We start from the raw sequence: 15,555 nt of genomic DNA on the forward strand, positions 1-15,555 counted from the left end.
CCAATTGTTCTGATGCTTGAGTCCCGTAATAAAACCTAATTCAATTGCCACTTTCGTGGTCATATTGGTTGTAAATTTCCTTGCCTACCTGGGGGTGTAATGATGGTCTTAGCTTGATTTTATTTTATTTTGAGCGCTTCATCTGTTTCCTTGGAAGGATTACTTGCAGTTTGCTTGGTCAAGTTTCAGTAACTCAATGACCTGTATGTTTTTTGCATTAATTCAGATTGAAACAGAGTTAATTTGTTAAAAATAAATCAAATATGAAGTATATAACCCCAAGATTGGTTATTTTAAAGGCACAATCAATGAGTCTGACTTTTCTATATCTGCATTTTTGTATACCTGTACTTTGATAAATACATGGGCCAGGTTGCTCAGAATAATCCTGAAATATAATGAATTGATAAGACCTTTTTAGTTGGGAATCTTGGATAACACTGAAGAAAAGTATCTAGGAGTAAGGAGCGATGCGAAAATGTAAGTTGCGAAAATGTCAAAGCTAGTAAATCTTATGAAAGGATGTTTCCTTTTGTGGGAGAATCTATGACTCGGGATCACTGTTTCAAAATAAGGGGTCGCCCATCCAGCACAGAGATGAGGAAAATTTTCTCTGAGGGTTGTGGGACTTTGGAATTCTCTTCCGTAGAATGGTTGAGGTTGAGTCCTTGAATATCTTTTAAGGCAGAGGTAGATATTGGGAGGTGGTGGTGTGGTGGCCGTGTCACTGGGCTAGTAATCCAGAGACCCAGGGTAATGCTCTGGGGACCTGCATTCAAATCTCACCACGACAGATGGTGAAATTTGAATTCAATAAAAGAAATCTTGAATTAAAAGTCTAATGATGACCATGAAACCTTTGTCGATAAAGCAAGCAAATAAAGCAAGGGGGTGAAAGGTTATCAGGAGTAGACAGGAATGTGAAGTTGATTTTAAAATCATATCAGGCACGATATTATTGAATGGTGGAGCAGGCTTAAGGAGCCGAATGCACACTACTCCTTGCTCGTATGCTCGTATGAATTTGCATCACTTAATATAAAAGCTTTATAAGAAAACTATATGATTTGGTCACTTTATTTACTTATATTTTGTTTTCTATAACAGGCAAAAGCCTCTACGATCGTTCTTTTCTTCCTATTTAAAGTCACTGTCAGGGGTAACCAAGAGACTATCTTCCCAAAACACTGTACCTGTGAAGCAGAAGGGAGAGATAACCAGTCTTGTCAAGCCTAGGAAGGATTTTGATCGGTAAGCCTTTCTTTCCAAAACTTGATGCCGTTAGAAGCAGTTAATCAGGTTGTGAATTTTTGCAAAAACAGAATACTGCAGATACTGGAAACCTCTCCACAGATTCTGCCTGACTTGCTGAGTATTTCCAGCATTTTCTTTTTCAATTTGTCGATCTTTGAAATTCTCCATCCAGAGGTGTGGATACTCAGTCAAGTAGAATTAAGACTGAGATCAATAGATTTTTGAACGAATTAAGGTATGAGTAAGAAAAGTGGAATTGATGTAAATGATCGGCCACGTTGCCGACTCCTACTCCTGTTTATGTCCTTGTGTTATTCATTGTAATCTTTTGATCTGCCTGATTGGAATGCCATCATTTCACAGCATGGCATGTTGGTATCATCCACTTATTCACTTCACGGTAGAGCCAGCAACAAATCTACTCCTATTGGTTGTTGAGAGTAGTCATGGACTAGTTATTCTATTGCCTTGTCTTGCTACCCAAGTAAAGAAGGAACTTGAACTTGTGTGCCATCATTCAAGTCCTCTGCCCACTAGGGCTGCTTCAATTTAATATTGCCTTCTCATTCATCTTAAAAATAAAAGCTTCTGCTACAACTTTGATGATATTTGCTCTTTCACTGAGGTTGTTGAGCAGAAAATGAATCCAATGTTAATGTAAATTGGAATAAAAAATGTTTTCTGCTCTTGCTCCTCTTTTATCTTATCATATTTTTTCCTTTTTATGGCAGTGGAAATATATCTAATATTTTATGTTTGTAGTATAAAATGTGTGTGCCTGTGTATATATATAATATGTCTACTATACTACACACACATTTTATATAGCACTTTCCATCCCAAAACATTTTACAACTAAAGAACTACTTTTGAATTGTGGTCATTCTAGACAATACTACGTGAAAAATGTGGAAATGAGTCTTGCCAAGTACTGTGAAGAAACTTTTTTTTTTTGAAGGATTGTATGGCACCCTTAGACCTGATTTTGAAATTAGAAGTTATGTACATAAAGTGTAGCAATTGTAAGGAAACCATCAAAGAATGCTGTACCATTTTTTTTAAAAGAAGGCTAAGGAATCTTATCCTGAGATGAATTGATCTCCGCTGGCAATCACCTTTGGCTTTTCTTTGAATCGTGTAACTATGTCAATAGCTTTGCATCCCATCTGACCTGTTTCCTAAAATGAAAGAGTTAATTCAACTCTTATTTTGTGATAGGATGCCTCCACAACCTGTAAACTACATTACAGTTAAATGAGATATACTGTATGTGGGAGTGCAGCTCTGCTATCTGTCGGCGAGGCAGGGTAGTGCAATTTGATGTGCTAGACTGAAGCAGCAAATACTGAGAAGTACTTATCTCTGGTGAAGCTCCAAAAATGTGATTTAGATTGAGGCCAAAAATAACGAGCATGAGCATTTGATCTTAGTTTAAAAAAAGGGTTGTGATTCCATTTTGAACTGTTATGTGTAGTTGATTACTTATTTGGGCAGGACAATGGAAACTGCTTTTACAAACACATGCCAGTGGTTAAAATAGTGGTAATAAAAGCCACTTAATACATTTATTGCTAATTTTATATTGTCTACAAAGTTGGTTTTCTGCAGATTAGCATGTATCCCAACTTTCTATGATTCTTTGGTTATTACTGTGTAGACTTTTAATTCTGTTACAGTTGTGTAGAACAGTTGTGCACCATTCTGAAATGTTTTCCTTTACAACATAGCTTGGAAAAGCTGTTTTTTTGCCCCTTTACCCCACTTCTCAGATGGCTTTGAGATTTATGTGACATCCATAATAGACACACAGTGTGGGGTTGGTTAGCTCAGCTGGCTGGATGGCTGGTTTGTGATGCAGATTTGGTTTGGGTTCAATTCCTGCACTGGCTGAGGTCATCCATGAAGGCTCCGCCTTCTCAACCTCACCCCTCGCCTGAGGTGACCCCCAGGTTAGACTCATCACCAGTCACCTCCCTCTAATGAGAGGGCAGCCTATGGTCCTCTGGGACTATGGCGACTTTCGTTTCAGACACAGACTTCACAAAGCATAGTTATCTCAGATCACTGTGCTTAAGAAATCTTGGGGCCATAACTTCTGAGCTCCCCAGTGGGGGTACCCCAAAGATGCACTGGGGAATTCCCATTGGACATTCCCAGATAAGGTTTGCATGGCAATTGCCCAGAAGCTCAAACTTCCCCTGGGCAATTGCACTGCACTGGCAACCAAACAAAAATGCAATTTAAATCGCAAACTTCAGATGAGTCTGACTGGGTTACACCAATAGTTACCCAGAAAAAGTTGGAAGGATTAAAACCACTTCTAACTTCTGGGTAACAATTGTACAGATGCAGACTGAGCCTCTCCCATCACCCCCATGGGGACTCTTTCTCCACCCCCCCCCCCTCCACAAAAGCCCTGACTCAAGGCCCGACCCAACCAACTCCACCCTGTCCTCTGACCCTTGTCCTGACCACCAATTTCCCCCCGCCCCAACCCCAAATCCTATCCACTTACTTTCTCCCTGGCCTGCCAAGGAAGTTTATATTTCAGTGGACTTACACCTGGTTTACGGCAGCTAGTGCTTTCTTTTTTAAAAAAAAAAGGGGGCGGGGGGCATGGCCTCCTCCACTTCGACGGAACTAGATTTTGTGATGGGCTCCAGGGACGTGCTACATGATTCTCTCCCTGCCTGAGTCGAAGGCTGGTGAGATAGCATTGGAAAAACATTGACATAATTAATTGGGCATGGAGTGGCAATCCAACACTGATTGCCCCTCCGAGGCAATTACAATGGCCCTTGAATTTTTTGTGGGGAAAGTGTGGGTATAAAATATACTGAACTAATCCATCAATTAGTCATAAAGCCAGGGAAAATTTTAAAAATTGACATCTTGATACTGCAGAAGACTTAAATCACTAAAATTTCACACTTTTTTCTGTTGTAACATCAACTAATCTGTCATTGTAATTTGGTCAAACTCTTTTGTCTTCAACATTTTTAATTAAACAAACCTTTAATCCCCCTTGGCACAAGGGAAAATAAGCTTCTACTCCCAGGCTTGCTATAATAGAAAGAAATGTGTAAGCTCAACAAATAATGGACAGTTATTTGAAATGTACTTGTTTCTAAGACTCCCTTTGTTTACAGGAGTAAGGTGTATATGGCTGATCTGGAGTCTGGTTTGCACTATTTGCTACGAGTGGAACTTGCTAGTCACAAGATTCTGGAAGGGCCAGAACTGACTACCCTGAAGGACTTTGTTACAGTCCTCTCTAAGGTGTGTTTTTGACTGTTGGTAATCAATTAGTTTTCAAGAGACTATTTAACCTGAATTGAAAATTACATTCCTGTGAAGGCATCATTGAAACGGTGCTGGACTGCGTGGTTTTCCAATAAAGAACATGCATTTATATTATGCTTTTCATAACCCAGGACCGCCTCAAAATACTTTTTGAAGTGTCATCACTGTTGTGAGAAGCGCATCAGCTAAACTAAGCGCAAGATCCTGCAAACAGCAGTGTGATTGACCAGTGTGATCCTGGTTGCACTGAAGCTGCAGCCTACATTTTATGTTCCAGTATCTGGAGTGTGACTCAAATCTGTTACTTCTGACTTGGCAAAAATACTACCGCTGAGCCAATTTAGATGAGGTATTTTTCTAGTGATAGCTTAAATAACTTTTAAAAAAAAAAATCCTTGTTCCAGATTTTGTGGCAGTAATGATGGCAACTTCTGGAGTCCACAAATGTACATTTAAACCCAGAAATCCAGAAGTTGCTGTCACTGATTCTATCCTTCTCCATAGTATGCACTGTTGAGGCCCCCGCACCAACCCCCAGACTGCAGTCAAATAGAAATCATTGAATTGACCACCTTTTGTCCTTTTACACTATTAGTTCTACTTTCTTTTTTGAAAGAAAAGACCTTTGTTGAATGGGTTATTTGGCAAATTAAGTTCATAATTACGGCCAAAAAGCTTTCTGACCCTGAAAAGCTAATTTTACATTTGTGGAATGTCACATCTTTCTGAAATTACACATTTTAAAATGTGGAAGTTCAATATTTCAGCTTCTGCTTTAAGTCCATGTGTGTTTATAATTTTATCACTCCCTGTAGTTTTCCTGACTTCCTCCCTTCTTTCCATTTCTTGATTTATAGCTATTCCTGGGATGTTACTTGTATGCTCTATAGTGAAGACCAATATAAAATACCTGTTCAATTCATCTGCCATCTCCATATTTTCCATTAATTCCCCAGACTCACTTTCTAAGGACCAAAGCTCACTTTGTTAACTCTTCTTTTTTAAGTATCGATAGAAACTCCTTACCAATTGTCTTTATATTTCTAGCTAACTTTCTTTCTTACTCTAATTTTTCCTTATTAATACTTTTGTCACTCTTTGCTGTTCTTTATATTCTGTCCAATCTTCTAACCTGCCACCCACCTTTGCTCAATTATATGCTTTTTCTTCAAGTTTGATACTATCTTTAACTTTTTTCGTTAACCACAGATGGCGGGTCCTCCCCTTGGAATTTTTCTTTCTTGATGCAATGCATCTATTCCGTGTATTCTGAAATATTCCCTTAAATATTTGCCACTGCATCTCTAGTGACCTACCCCTTAACTTCATTTGCCAGTTCACTTCAGTTTATTCCCACATAATTGCCCTTATGTATGTTTAAAATGCTAGTCTTGGACCCTCTTCTCTCCCTCTAACTGAATGTAAAATTCAATCATATTATGATTGCTGCTACCCAGGGTGCCTTCACTGTGAGGTTATGAATTAATCCTATCTCCTTGTACAATATCTGGTCTAGTATAACCTGCTCTCTGGTTGGCTCCAGAACGTGCGGTTCTAAGAAACTATTCTGGAAACATTCTATGAAGTCCTAATCTATGCTACCTTTTGTCCATCTGATTTTTCCCATCTATATATTTTTTATTCATTCATGGGATGTGGCCATTGCTGGCTAGGCCATATGTATATATGTAGATTAAAATCTTCCATAATTATCGCCATACCTTTCTGATATGCTCCCTTTATCTCTTTTTTTATTCTGACCTACCATGTAATTACAACTATGGGCCTGTACACCACTCCCACAAGTGACTTCTTGAGTTTATCATTTCTCATCTCAAACCACACCGCATGTACACCATGGTTTCCTGAACTTAGGCCATCTCTCTCTAATGTGCTAATACCATCATTAATTCGCAGAACCACCCCTCTGCCTCTTCGTAGCTCCCTGTCCTTCCTAAAAGTCACGTACCCTTCAATATTCAGGTCCCAATCTGTCATCCTGCAGCTGTGCCTTTCTAATGACTATCAGATCATACTAATATATTTCCGTTTGCGCTATCAGTTCATCTGTTTTGTTTTGAATGGTATGTACATTCAAATACAGAGCCTTTCGTTTCACCCTTTTACTATTTTTGTAACTGCTAGTCTTGACTACTGTTGTACTGTTAGATTCTTACTCTCTATCCCTTCCTGTCACATTCTGTTTATCATTTCCCATATTAATATCTTTCTCTCTTGCCTTGTGTCTACTCTTTGGTTTACCACTTCTTCCCAAATTCCCTTGCCCCCATTGTTTAGTTTAGTTTAAAACCCCCTCAAGTTCCCTAGTTATGCCGCTTGCTAAAACACCAGTCCATTCACAGTTCAGGTGTAGACCATCCCAACGATACAGATCCAACTTTCCCCAATACTGGTCCCAGTGCATCACAAACTGGAACTTCTCCCACACCGGTTTTTGTGCCTCGCATTCATTTCTCTAATCTTATTTGCCCTATGTAAATTTGCACATGGCTCAGGTAATAACGCAAAGGTTATTAACTTTGAGGCTCTGCTTTTCAATTTAGTACCGAGTGCTTCATACACTCTATGCAGAATCTCTTAAGCAACAGCTGACCAAAAAGAAAGAACAACCTTGTAATTCACAACTTCTGGTTATCCCAAAGTGCATTACAGCCCATTAACTGCATTGGAGTGCATTCACTGTTGTAATATAGCAGCAAATTAGTGCACACCAAGGTCCCACAAGCAGTAGTGATAAATGACCAGATAATATCTTTTGTATTAATTATGGTTTAGGGTTAAAGGCTGGCCAAAACACCAGGCAATTCCTCTTTGCAAAATGTCATTGGATCTTTTTATGTCCTCCTGAGAAGGCAGACAAGGAATTCAACGTCTGAGTCAAAAGACCGCACCTCTGACAATGCAGCACATCTCCCAGTACTGCACTGAAGTGTCAGCCTGGATTATGTGATAAAAACATGGATTGGGTCTTGAACACGGAAAATTTAGATTCCAGGACAAAAGTGTTGCAACTGAACCAAGGCCCACCACTGTCACTAGATATTTTGGCCCTTTGCTGCAAAGTAGTTGGGGTCCTTGCAACAGGTGGCACAACTCATTCACCCTGGCATGCCTTCTTTTGAGCAATGTAACAAAGGCATGCTTGTTTGAAGTGCTTCCAAGAAAGAATCTAACATTACAGTTGGTCCAGCATTTACGTATTTTACTGGTGCCATTGTGTCTGCTGTTCCAGTTTCCTTTGCAATGAGGATGTTTCTTCTGCACGATTCATCTGCAAAAGCAAGGAATGTTCAACATATCTCTGCAGATGCCAATGTGCTGCTACCACTCAGTGGTCAATGTTTGCTAAGCAGCCTGTTCTACACAGCATTCTTCAAGTGTGCCTCGTCTTGTGTTCCAACCACATCTGATTCTGTACATGAAACTCTGCTAATGAGCTGACCACAGAACAACTCATTCATTGAAGCAGCACTGGTGCTGGACTGAAATAAATGAACAGCCATTAGCACAATGGGAAAAAATAAAATGTTTTAAAGATGGCCTGATGTACATTTACCTTAAGATTACATATCCCTTCCACAACCTTCACATACTTAGCATGATCTAGCAATCACCTATGCTTATGCCACCAAATTAATATTTAAATGCTGCATCTGCTCCTACTGCTGCTAGACCTGCTCACGTGATAGTGCAGCAGGATGCCAAATAGGTAGGGCTCTGGAGAGGTACAGCTTCTGCCTTTTTTTCTGTACCCAGCAATGCTGCTGCAACAAGAGTTCAATTTCTTCTTGTTTGAATTTCAAGGGCGTGTCTTTGACTAGTTTTGAGATTGTTCCCTCCTTTAAAGGAAAGAACGAGCTTCATCAACAGGGAAGAACTTCCCAATCCAGCAAGATCAGTAGTTGAATATTTGGGGATTACAGAAATGATGTCTGCACCCTGCAGCAGTGATTGTTTTTCTGGCTTCTCTGAGGATGTGAAAGTTGTGGACATGGCATTCGTCAGTAGCGATGTGGAGGAAAATTGGGAATTGTTAGTTTCCTGAGTTGTCACACTGCTGACCTTATTTACCAAAATTTCCAAACACTGCTGGCTTCCAGGCTCATTTTTAGCATTTTTAAGCTGTAAATCAGTGCCTTACAAAGTTTTAAAATTGTAATAGCAAAGATATATCCAACTAATCAATTCTAGCATGGTTACACTAAAAGCCTGTTTGTGTAGATGTTTGATCACTAAATTATATCAGTATTTACCAGTGAATTTGAAAATGTATGTTTATTTACAAGGATTAAAAAACTGATGTTTAATATTTTTTAATCCAGTCAAATCAGGGTCACATACAGTCATTTTAAAAGGAGGAGAAAGATGCCATTAATTATCTCATGCTGCCAACACAGACATACTTAAAATTGCAGATTTGCGAGGGTTGACCCATGCCTTCCGTAGCAGATGGAACTCTTAACAACTGTCTGGCCATTAAATCCACTTAACTGCAGTTTGGAGAAAATTGAGTGTTCTCAGTCAAACCACCAGATGGCACTCCTTGTGATTTGGTAGTGTTGAACCTTGGGTTTGATGGGTGGGATTAACTGATGTAGTTGTGTTGTTCGCACGGTTCCTGCTGGCAGATTGTAGAGCAAAGCTGATCTTTGCAGGCTTCTGGTTAAAGGGGCCTAAGTGGAAATGAGTAATCCCTGTAGAGGAGAATCAAATTGGGGGAGGGGCGGGACGCTGGGGGAATAGACTAAAAATTAAATGCAGGTTGTAGTAAAAACTATTACTTAGACTTGAATGTTCTAAGCACTTAGATTATACGGTTCAATTTGAAAGATTAAGCCTTCCCAAATTCATACGACAGTTTGAGATGTTAAATTTAAACTTGTTTTCAGTTTAATTGGTGTTTAAATTCTCTTTCTTCGTATGCAGATGATGTAAATGAAGTTTGGGTATTTTTTAGGGATGAAGCATTTTAGCAGTACATAAAATATTTAGTTACATGAGTGGCAACTGTCACTTCATCTGTGTGCCAAGTGTACAACAAATGTAAAGGACACTCAAGAATATCACTAGAAGGGAGAAAACAACAATTGGACAACATTTGCTAAATAATCCTCAATGTGCTGAGAATTACACTGACAATAAATTTAAGATTGTAAATCAGGCTCGCAATGTGGCATATTTACGTGCATTGGAAGCTGCATATATTAATTCACAGAGCCCTATTCTTTGCAAACAGAAAGAACGTGTACATACATTGCACCTGTTTCAGCTAAACAAAATAAGTGACAGCCATTCGCTGACTCATTCCTCAGGGCAATACCTTGACCAATCAGGGTCAAGCTGCTTGGTTTAAATTTCAAACAATGTTGGCAGCTAACTGTCAGTCACCATCAGTGGTGCAATCTCCATGGCAACACCACTTACCAACCAATCAGCACTCTTCACATGCAGTATAAATTGTTGTTTTCCCCTTATATTGGTATTCATGCGAGTGCCCCAATCAGTGCAAGACAGAAAGTTTAGACACCTTTTTTTTCAGCAATACTCAGTTCTGTACTACCAAATGACTAAACGTAAAGGAAAGGCACCATTAAAGATCTTTAATAATTGTTCAAATAGAATATGTTAGAGTCATAGAATTTTTACAGCTCAGAAGGAGGCCATTCAGCCTATCGTGGCTGCAATGGCTCTCCAAATGAGCAACTCGCAAAGTGCCATTCTCCCACCTTCTACCCATAACCATGCATTCTGCCTTTTCTAATTTACCTTCTGAATGCCCTGTGACAACAAACCACCAATGTTTAAATGAGTTCCAGCAGAGTACTTTTCTCAATTACAGCTGTGATTCATGATGGTAAATTGGTAAAGGGCTTAAAGTATTGAATAGTGTTGGCCTGAGGCCATGGAACAGATTGCTGTTTCATTGAGAAATTGTACAGGAGAGGGCAGAGCCCAGAAGTTACTTTAAGTTTTGCCTATAGTGTAAGAGCTCACAATGTTGCCTTGATGACGAGGGCTGTCACTTTCACCTCACCTCAAGTTCAACTCTTTTGTCCATGCTTGAATTCCGTTTATGACCTCCAGAGGTGAGGTGAGAGTGACAGCCCTTGACATCAAGGCAGCATTTGACCAAGTGTGGCATCAAGGAGCCCTAGCAAAACTGTGTGGTTGTTGGAGGTCAATCATCTCAGTTCCAGGACATCACTGCAGGAGTTCCTCAGGGTAGTGTCCTAGGCCAAACATCTTCAGCTGTTTCATCAATGACCTTCCTTCCATCATAAGGTCAGAAATGAGGTTGTTCGCTGATGATTGCACAATATTCAGACTCCCCAGATACTGAAGCAGTCCATGTCCAAATACAGCAAGACCTGGACAATATCCAGGCTTGGGCTGACAGGTGGCAAGTGACATTCACGCCACACAAATGCCAGGCAACGACCATCTCCAACAAGAGAGAATCTGACCATCGCCTCTCGACATTCAATGGCATTACCATCGCTGAATCCCCCACTATCAACATCCGGGAGGTTACCATTGACCAGAAACTGAATTGGACTAGCCATATAAATACTGTGGCTACAAGAGCAGGTCAGAGGCTAGGAATTCTGCAGCGAGTAACTCACTGCCTGACTCCCCAAAGCCTGTCCACCATCTACAAGGCACAAGTCAGGAGTGCGATGGAATACTCCCCACTTGCCTGGGTAAGTTCAGCTCCAACAGCACCCAAGAAGCTAGACACCCTTCAGGGCAAAGCAGCCTGCTTGATTGGCACCCCATCCAAAAACACTCACTCCCTCCTCCACTGACGCACAGTAGCAGCAGTGTGTACCATCTACAAGATGCACTGCAGGAACTCACCAAAGCCTCTTTAGCACTTTCCAAATCCATGACCACTACCATCTGGAAGGACAAGAGCAACAGATATATGGGAACACCGCCACCTGGAAGTTCTCCCAGCTACTCACAGTCCTGACTTGGAAATATATTGCCGTTCCTTCACTGTCGCTGGGTCAAAATCCTGGAACTCCCTAACAATGCTGTGTGGGCACCTATACTGCATGGATCGCAGCGGTTCAAGAAGGCAACTCACCACCGCTTTCTCGAGGGCAATTAGGGATGGGCAATAAATGCTGGCATAGCCGATGATGCCCACATCCCATAAATGAAGTTTAAAAAATGGAGACTCAACCCAACACTGGCAAATGAACTTGATTCTTTTATCTCACTAGTCAAGTCAGTTTAGTAATTATTAAATTGGCACTTCTGTTTTTAATTTTCATGTTAAGATTCTCCTGATTGCATTCCCTTCCATCAACAGCAACCTAATCACCAATAAAAAAACAGGTTATCTGTGCATTATTGCATTGCTATTTGTGAGACCTTGCTGTGTGCAAAATTGGCTACTACATTTCCAAAATTATAACCATGTCTATCTTTTCAGGTAAGAAAGTATTTTATTGACTATAAGGTGTTTTGGAACATCCTAAGATCATGGAAGGTGCTCTATCAATGCAAGTTCTTTGTTTTAAGCACCAACTGTAGCTGAGGGACCACATAGGCTACTATAATACTCTGCTGCTCTGAAGTTGACCTATAAATGATTCTTCCCCCCCCCACCCCGCAAAGAGTCAGGGAAGCACCTGCCCTGTGTTCAGCACTGTCCTGTGTTCGGCACTCCCCCGCAGAAACAGAAATTAGTTTGGGGAGTCAGCCCTACAGGGACTCACTGCTGAAAAACCACATGCTGCCACTCTATTACAGTGAATCGATGCAGTAAGACGCAGCCTGACTAGACAAGCCACAGATTGTTAGTTAAAAGTCAGCATATTTAGAAGGATTGTTTTGTTTGGTAGTTCTACAAGCAAATTTTTAGTATGTTTAATAAATGTTTGGAAGAGGTCTTTGCTCTAGGTGGCACATTTTTCAGTAGCTTGGCTGTTGTCTTGGGAATAGCCCTAAGTGCCCTCAAGCACTCAGCCCTTGCAAGAGCAGTCCTCACTATGCTCTGAAGAAAGTAGCACTCAAAGGGATTGTTCTTTTGCTGTTAATTTATCAGGTTATGCGCTGTGTTCAGATTTTTTTTCTATTTGTGACTGAATAATTTGCTGGATTGAAGAATGCCAACTGCATAAAACTCTTTCTCTTTTTTTTGTGAAGCTTTATAAATGCAATCCCCTTTATTCCCTAATAGCCTTCAACTAAATGACATCAGTTGGCTGAGATAATGTGATGGCCAGATTAACACTGCACTTTCTTAAAGGAAAACATGACATCTACAGACTTGATCCTCTAACTGACAGGAGGGATTAGTTTTTCAGATGGATATTTTTCGATAATGCCAGACCCTTTAAGATTATGTCGAGTTTAAACCATCAAATGAAATTGTAAAGAATGCTTTTCTGCAAAGATTTTTCAAATTAAGTAGCTTAATGTTTAGAAACCTTTTTCAGCATTCATGATTATTGCATAGAAATGTGAAGGTATTAGTTTTATTTTGTTCCTGGTCATTACAATGCATATTGTTAGGTTTTATATACGTTTAAGTGTAGTGAATGTAATAAAGACCCCTCCCCCCTTTCAGATCTTCTCCTGAGGCTGTTCCACATAGGCCTATTGTAGACTGTTAGGGAGCTTTCATTAAATTTTTTTTTCCCAGTTTCTCATCCTTTTGAGTTCACATTCTTCAGTCCAAAGTCTAAACGGTGGGAGGAGACCCCACTTGCACTCCTTGACCTGTGGAAGAAACTTGTGTTTATATAGCACCTTTATGAACTCAGGACATCCCAAAGTATGTTATAGCAGTGTAGTCCTGTAACTTACGAATTGCATGCTGTTCTTTTTTTCCCCATACCTCCACATCCCTCAACCATGGCTGAAATCAATGTCCTGAAGGTTGAATCTGAATCCTCCGCTGTCATAACATAGGGCCACAATTCTGCACTGTTGGTTTGTTTTTTGTCAAAACGTAGTAGGTTGCAAATATACCCATTTTATGAACTCAGCTCTTTGCGTCTGGTGTGCAATTAATTTGTTCAACACCTTTTTGTTAATTTTCATACACTGCTGCTCTGCCCAGTAGTACAGGTGGAGCAACTCTGTTTAATCCACATACGGATTTATGTACTGAGCCTGGATTATGATTCCTGGTCTTGGCACAAAAAAGGTATTGCCATTCTTTTTAAAAAGATCACAAATCAAATAAACTATATTGATTGCAAGGCTCTCTTTTGAATTGAAATGTCATTTGTTAATCTTGTGAAGTACAAACTGGCTACAACAATTGGCAGATGTCCCTCAGTGGCAGAAGGAGATCTAATAGAGTAATGAATTATAGCATCTGTTATTGGGATTTAGAAAGCTTAAGGTAGATTCTGTCCTGTATTTCTAGAGAGGAGCAGAGGGAGGGATCAAAAGGTAGGACAGTGAGGGGTAGGCTTCATTTATACATATTTTGAAATATCATGCATTTATTTGTCCTTGGGATGCAGGTGCCCATCCCTAATTACCCATGAGAAGATAATGGTGAACCATCTTATTGAACCATTGCAGTTCATGTAGTGTAGGTACATTCACAGTGCTATTAGGGAGTCAGAATTTTGACTTAGTGACAGTGAAGGATCAGCAATATGACCTTAAGACCATAAGATCTAGGAGCAGAAGTAGGCCATTTGGCCCATCGCATCTGCTCCACCATGCAGTGAGATCATGGCTGACCTGGTAATCCCTAACTCCACTTTCCAGCCTTTTCACCATAACCCTTCGTTCCCTTACTGATTAAAAATCTGTCTGTCTCAGCTTTGAATATACTTAATGACCTAGCCTCCACAGCCCTCTGCAGTATCGAATTCCACAGATTAACTACCCTCTGGGAGAAGAAATTCCTCCTCATCTCTGTTTTAAATGGGCGATCCCTTACTCTGAGATTATGCCCTCTGGTTCTAGACTCTCCCACAAAGGGAAACAGCCTCTCAGCATCTACCCTGTCAAGCCTCCTAAGAATCTTATATGTTTCAATAATGTCACTTCTCATTCTTCTAAACTCCAATGAGTACAGGCCCAACCTACTCACCCTCTCCTCATAAGAAAATCTCTTCATACCCGGAATCAATCTAGTGAACCTTCTCTGGACTGCCTCCAATGCTAGTATATCTTTCCTTAGATAAGGGGACCAAAACTCTTCATCTTATTCTAGGTGTAGAATAACTACTGCCTTGTATAGTTTTAGCAAGACTTCCCTATTTTTATACTCCATTCCCTTTGAAATAAAGGCTAACATTCCATTTGTCTTCCTTATTACCTGCTGAAATTGTATGCTGGGTTTTTTGTGATTCATGCACGAGGGCCCCCAAATCCCTGTGCTGCAGCTTTCTGCAGCCTTTCTCCATTTAAATAACATTCAGCTCCTCGATTCTTCCTGTTAAAGTGCATAACCTCACATTTTCACATATTACATTCTTTCTGCCAAGTTTTTGCCCACTCACTTAACCTATCTATGTCCCTCTGTAGACTTTTGTGTCATCCTTGCCACTTGCCTTCCCTCCTATTTTTGTCATCCGCAAACGTGGCAACAGTACATTCACTTCCCTCTTCTAAGTTATTAATATATATTGTAAATAATTGTGGCCCCAGCACTGATTCCTGTGGCACTCCACTAGTTACTTGTTGGCATCCTGAAAATGCCCCTCTTATCCCAACTCTCTGTCTTCTAATAGTTAGCCAATCCGCTATCCATGCTAATATTCTGCCCCCAACACCATGGGCTCTTATATTATTAAGTAGCCCTGTGTGCGGTGCCTTATGTGCGGTACCTTATCGAATGCCTTTTGGAAATCCAAATATATTACATCTACTGGTTCCCCTTTATCTATCCTGTTTGTTACCTCCTCAAAGGATTCTAATAAATTTGCCAGGCATGATTTCCCCTTCATGAAGCCATGCTGACTCTGATTATATTATGCATTTCTAAATGTTCTGCTA

General features: G+C 40.2%; 1 protein-coding gene across 3 annotated transcripts in view; it reads left to right on the top strand.

Annotated features, from left to right (window-relative positions):
• lhx3 (LIM homeobox 3) overlaps window positions 1-15,555 on the top strand; it is a 158,178-nt gene that overhangs the window by 46,469 nt on the left and 96,154 nt on the right. For all 3 annotated transcript variants that reach the window (XM_041194123.1, XM_041194124.1, XM_041194125.1), the window contains exons 7-8: window positions 1,108-1,251; window positions 4,404-4,533. In XM_041194123.1, coding sequence (XP_041050057.1) covers window positions 1,108-1,251; window positions 4,404-4,533 — 274 coding nt within the window. The remainder of the gene's footprint in view (window positions 1-1,107; window positions 1,252-4,403; window positions 4,534-15,555) is intronic.

This window comes from Carcharodon carcharias, chromosome 8 (genome assembly GCF_017639515.1).
Source record: "Carcharodon carcharias isolate sCarCar2 chromosome 8, sCarCar2.pri, whole genome shotgun sequence".
NCBI lineage: Eukaryota > Metazoa > Chordata > Chondrichthyes > Lamniformes > Lamnidae > Carcharodon > Carcharodon carcharias.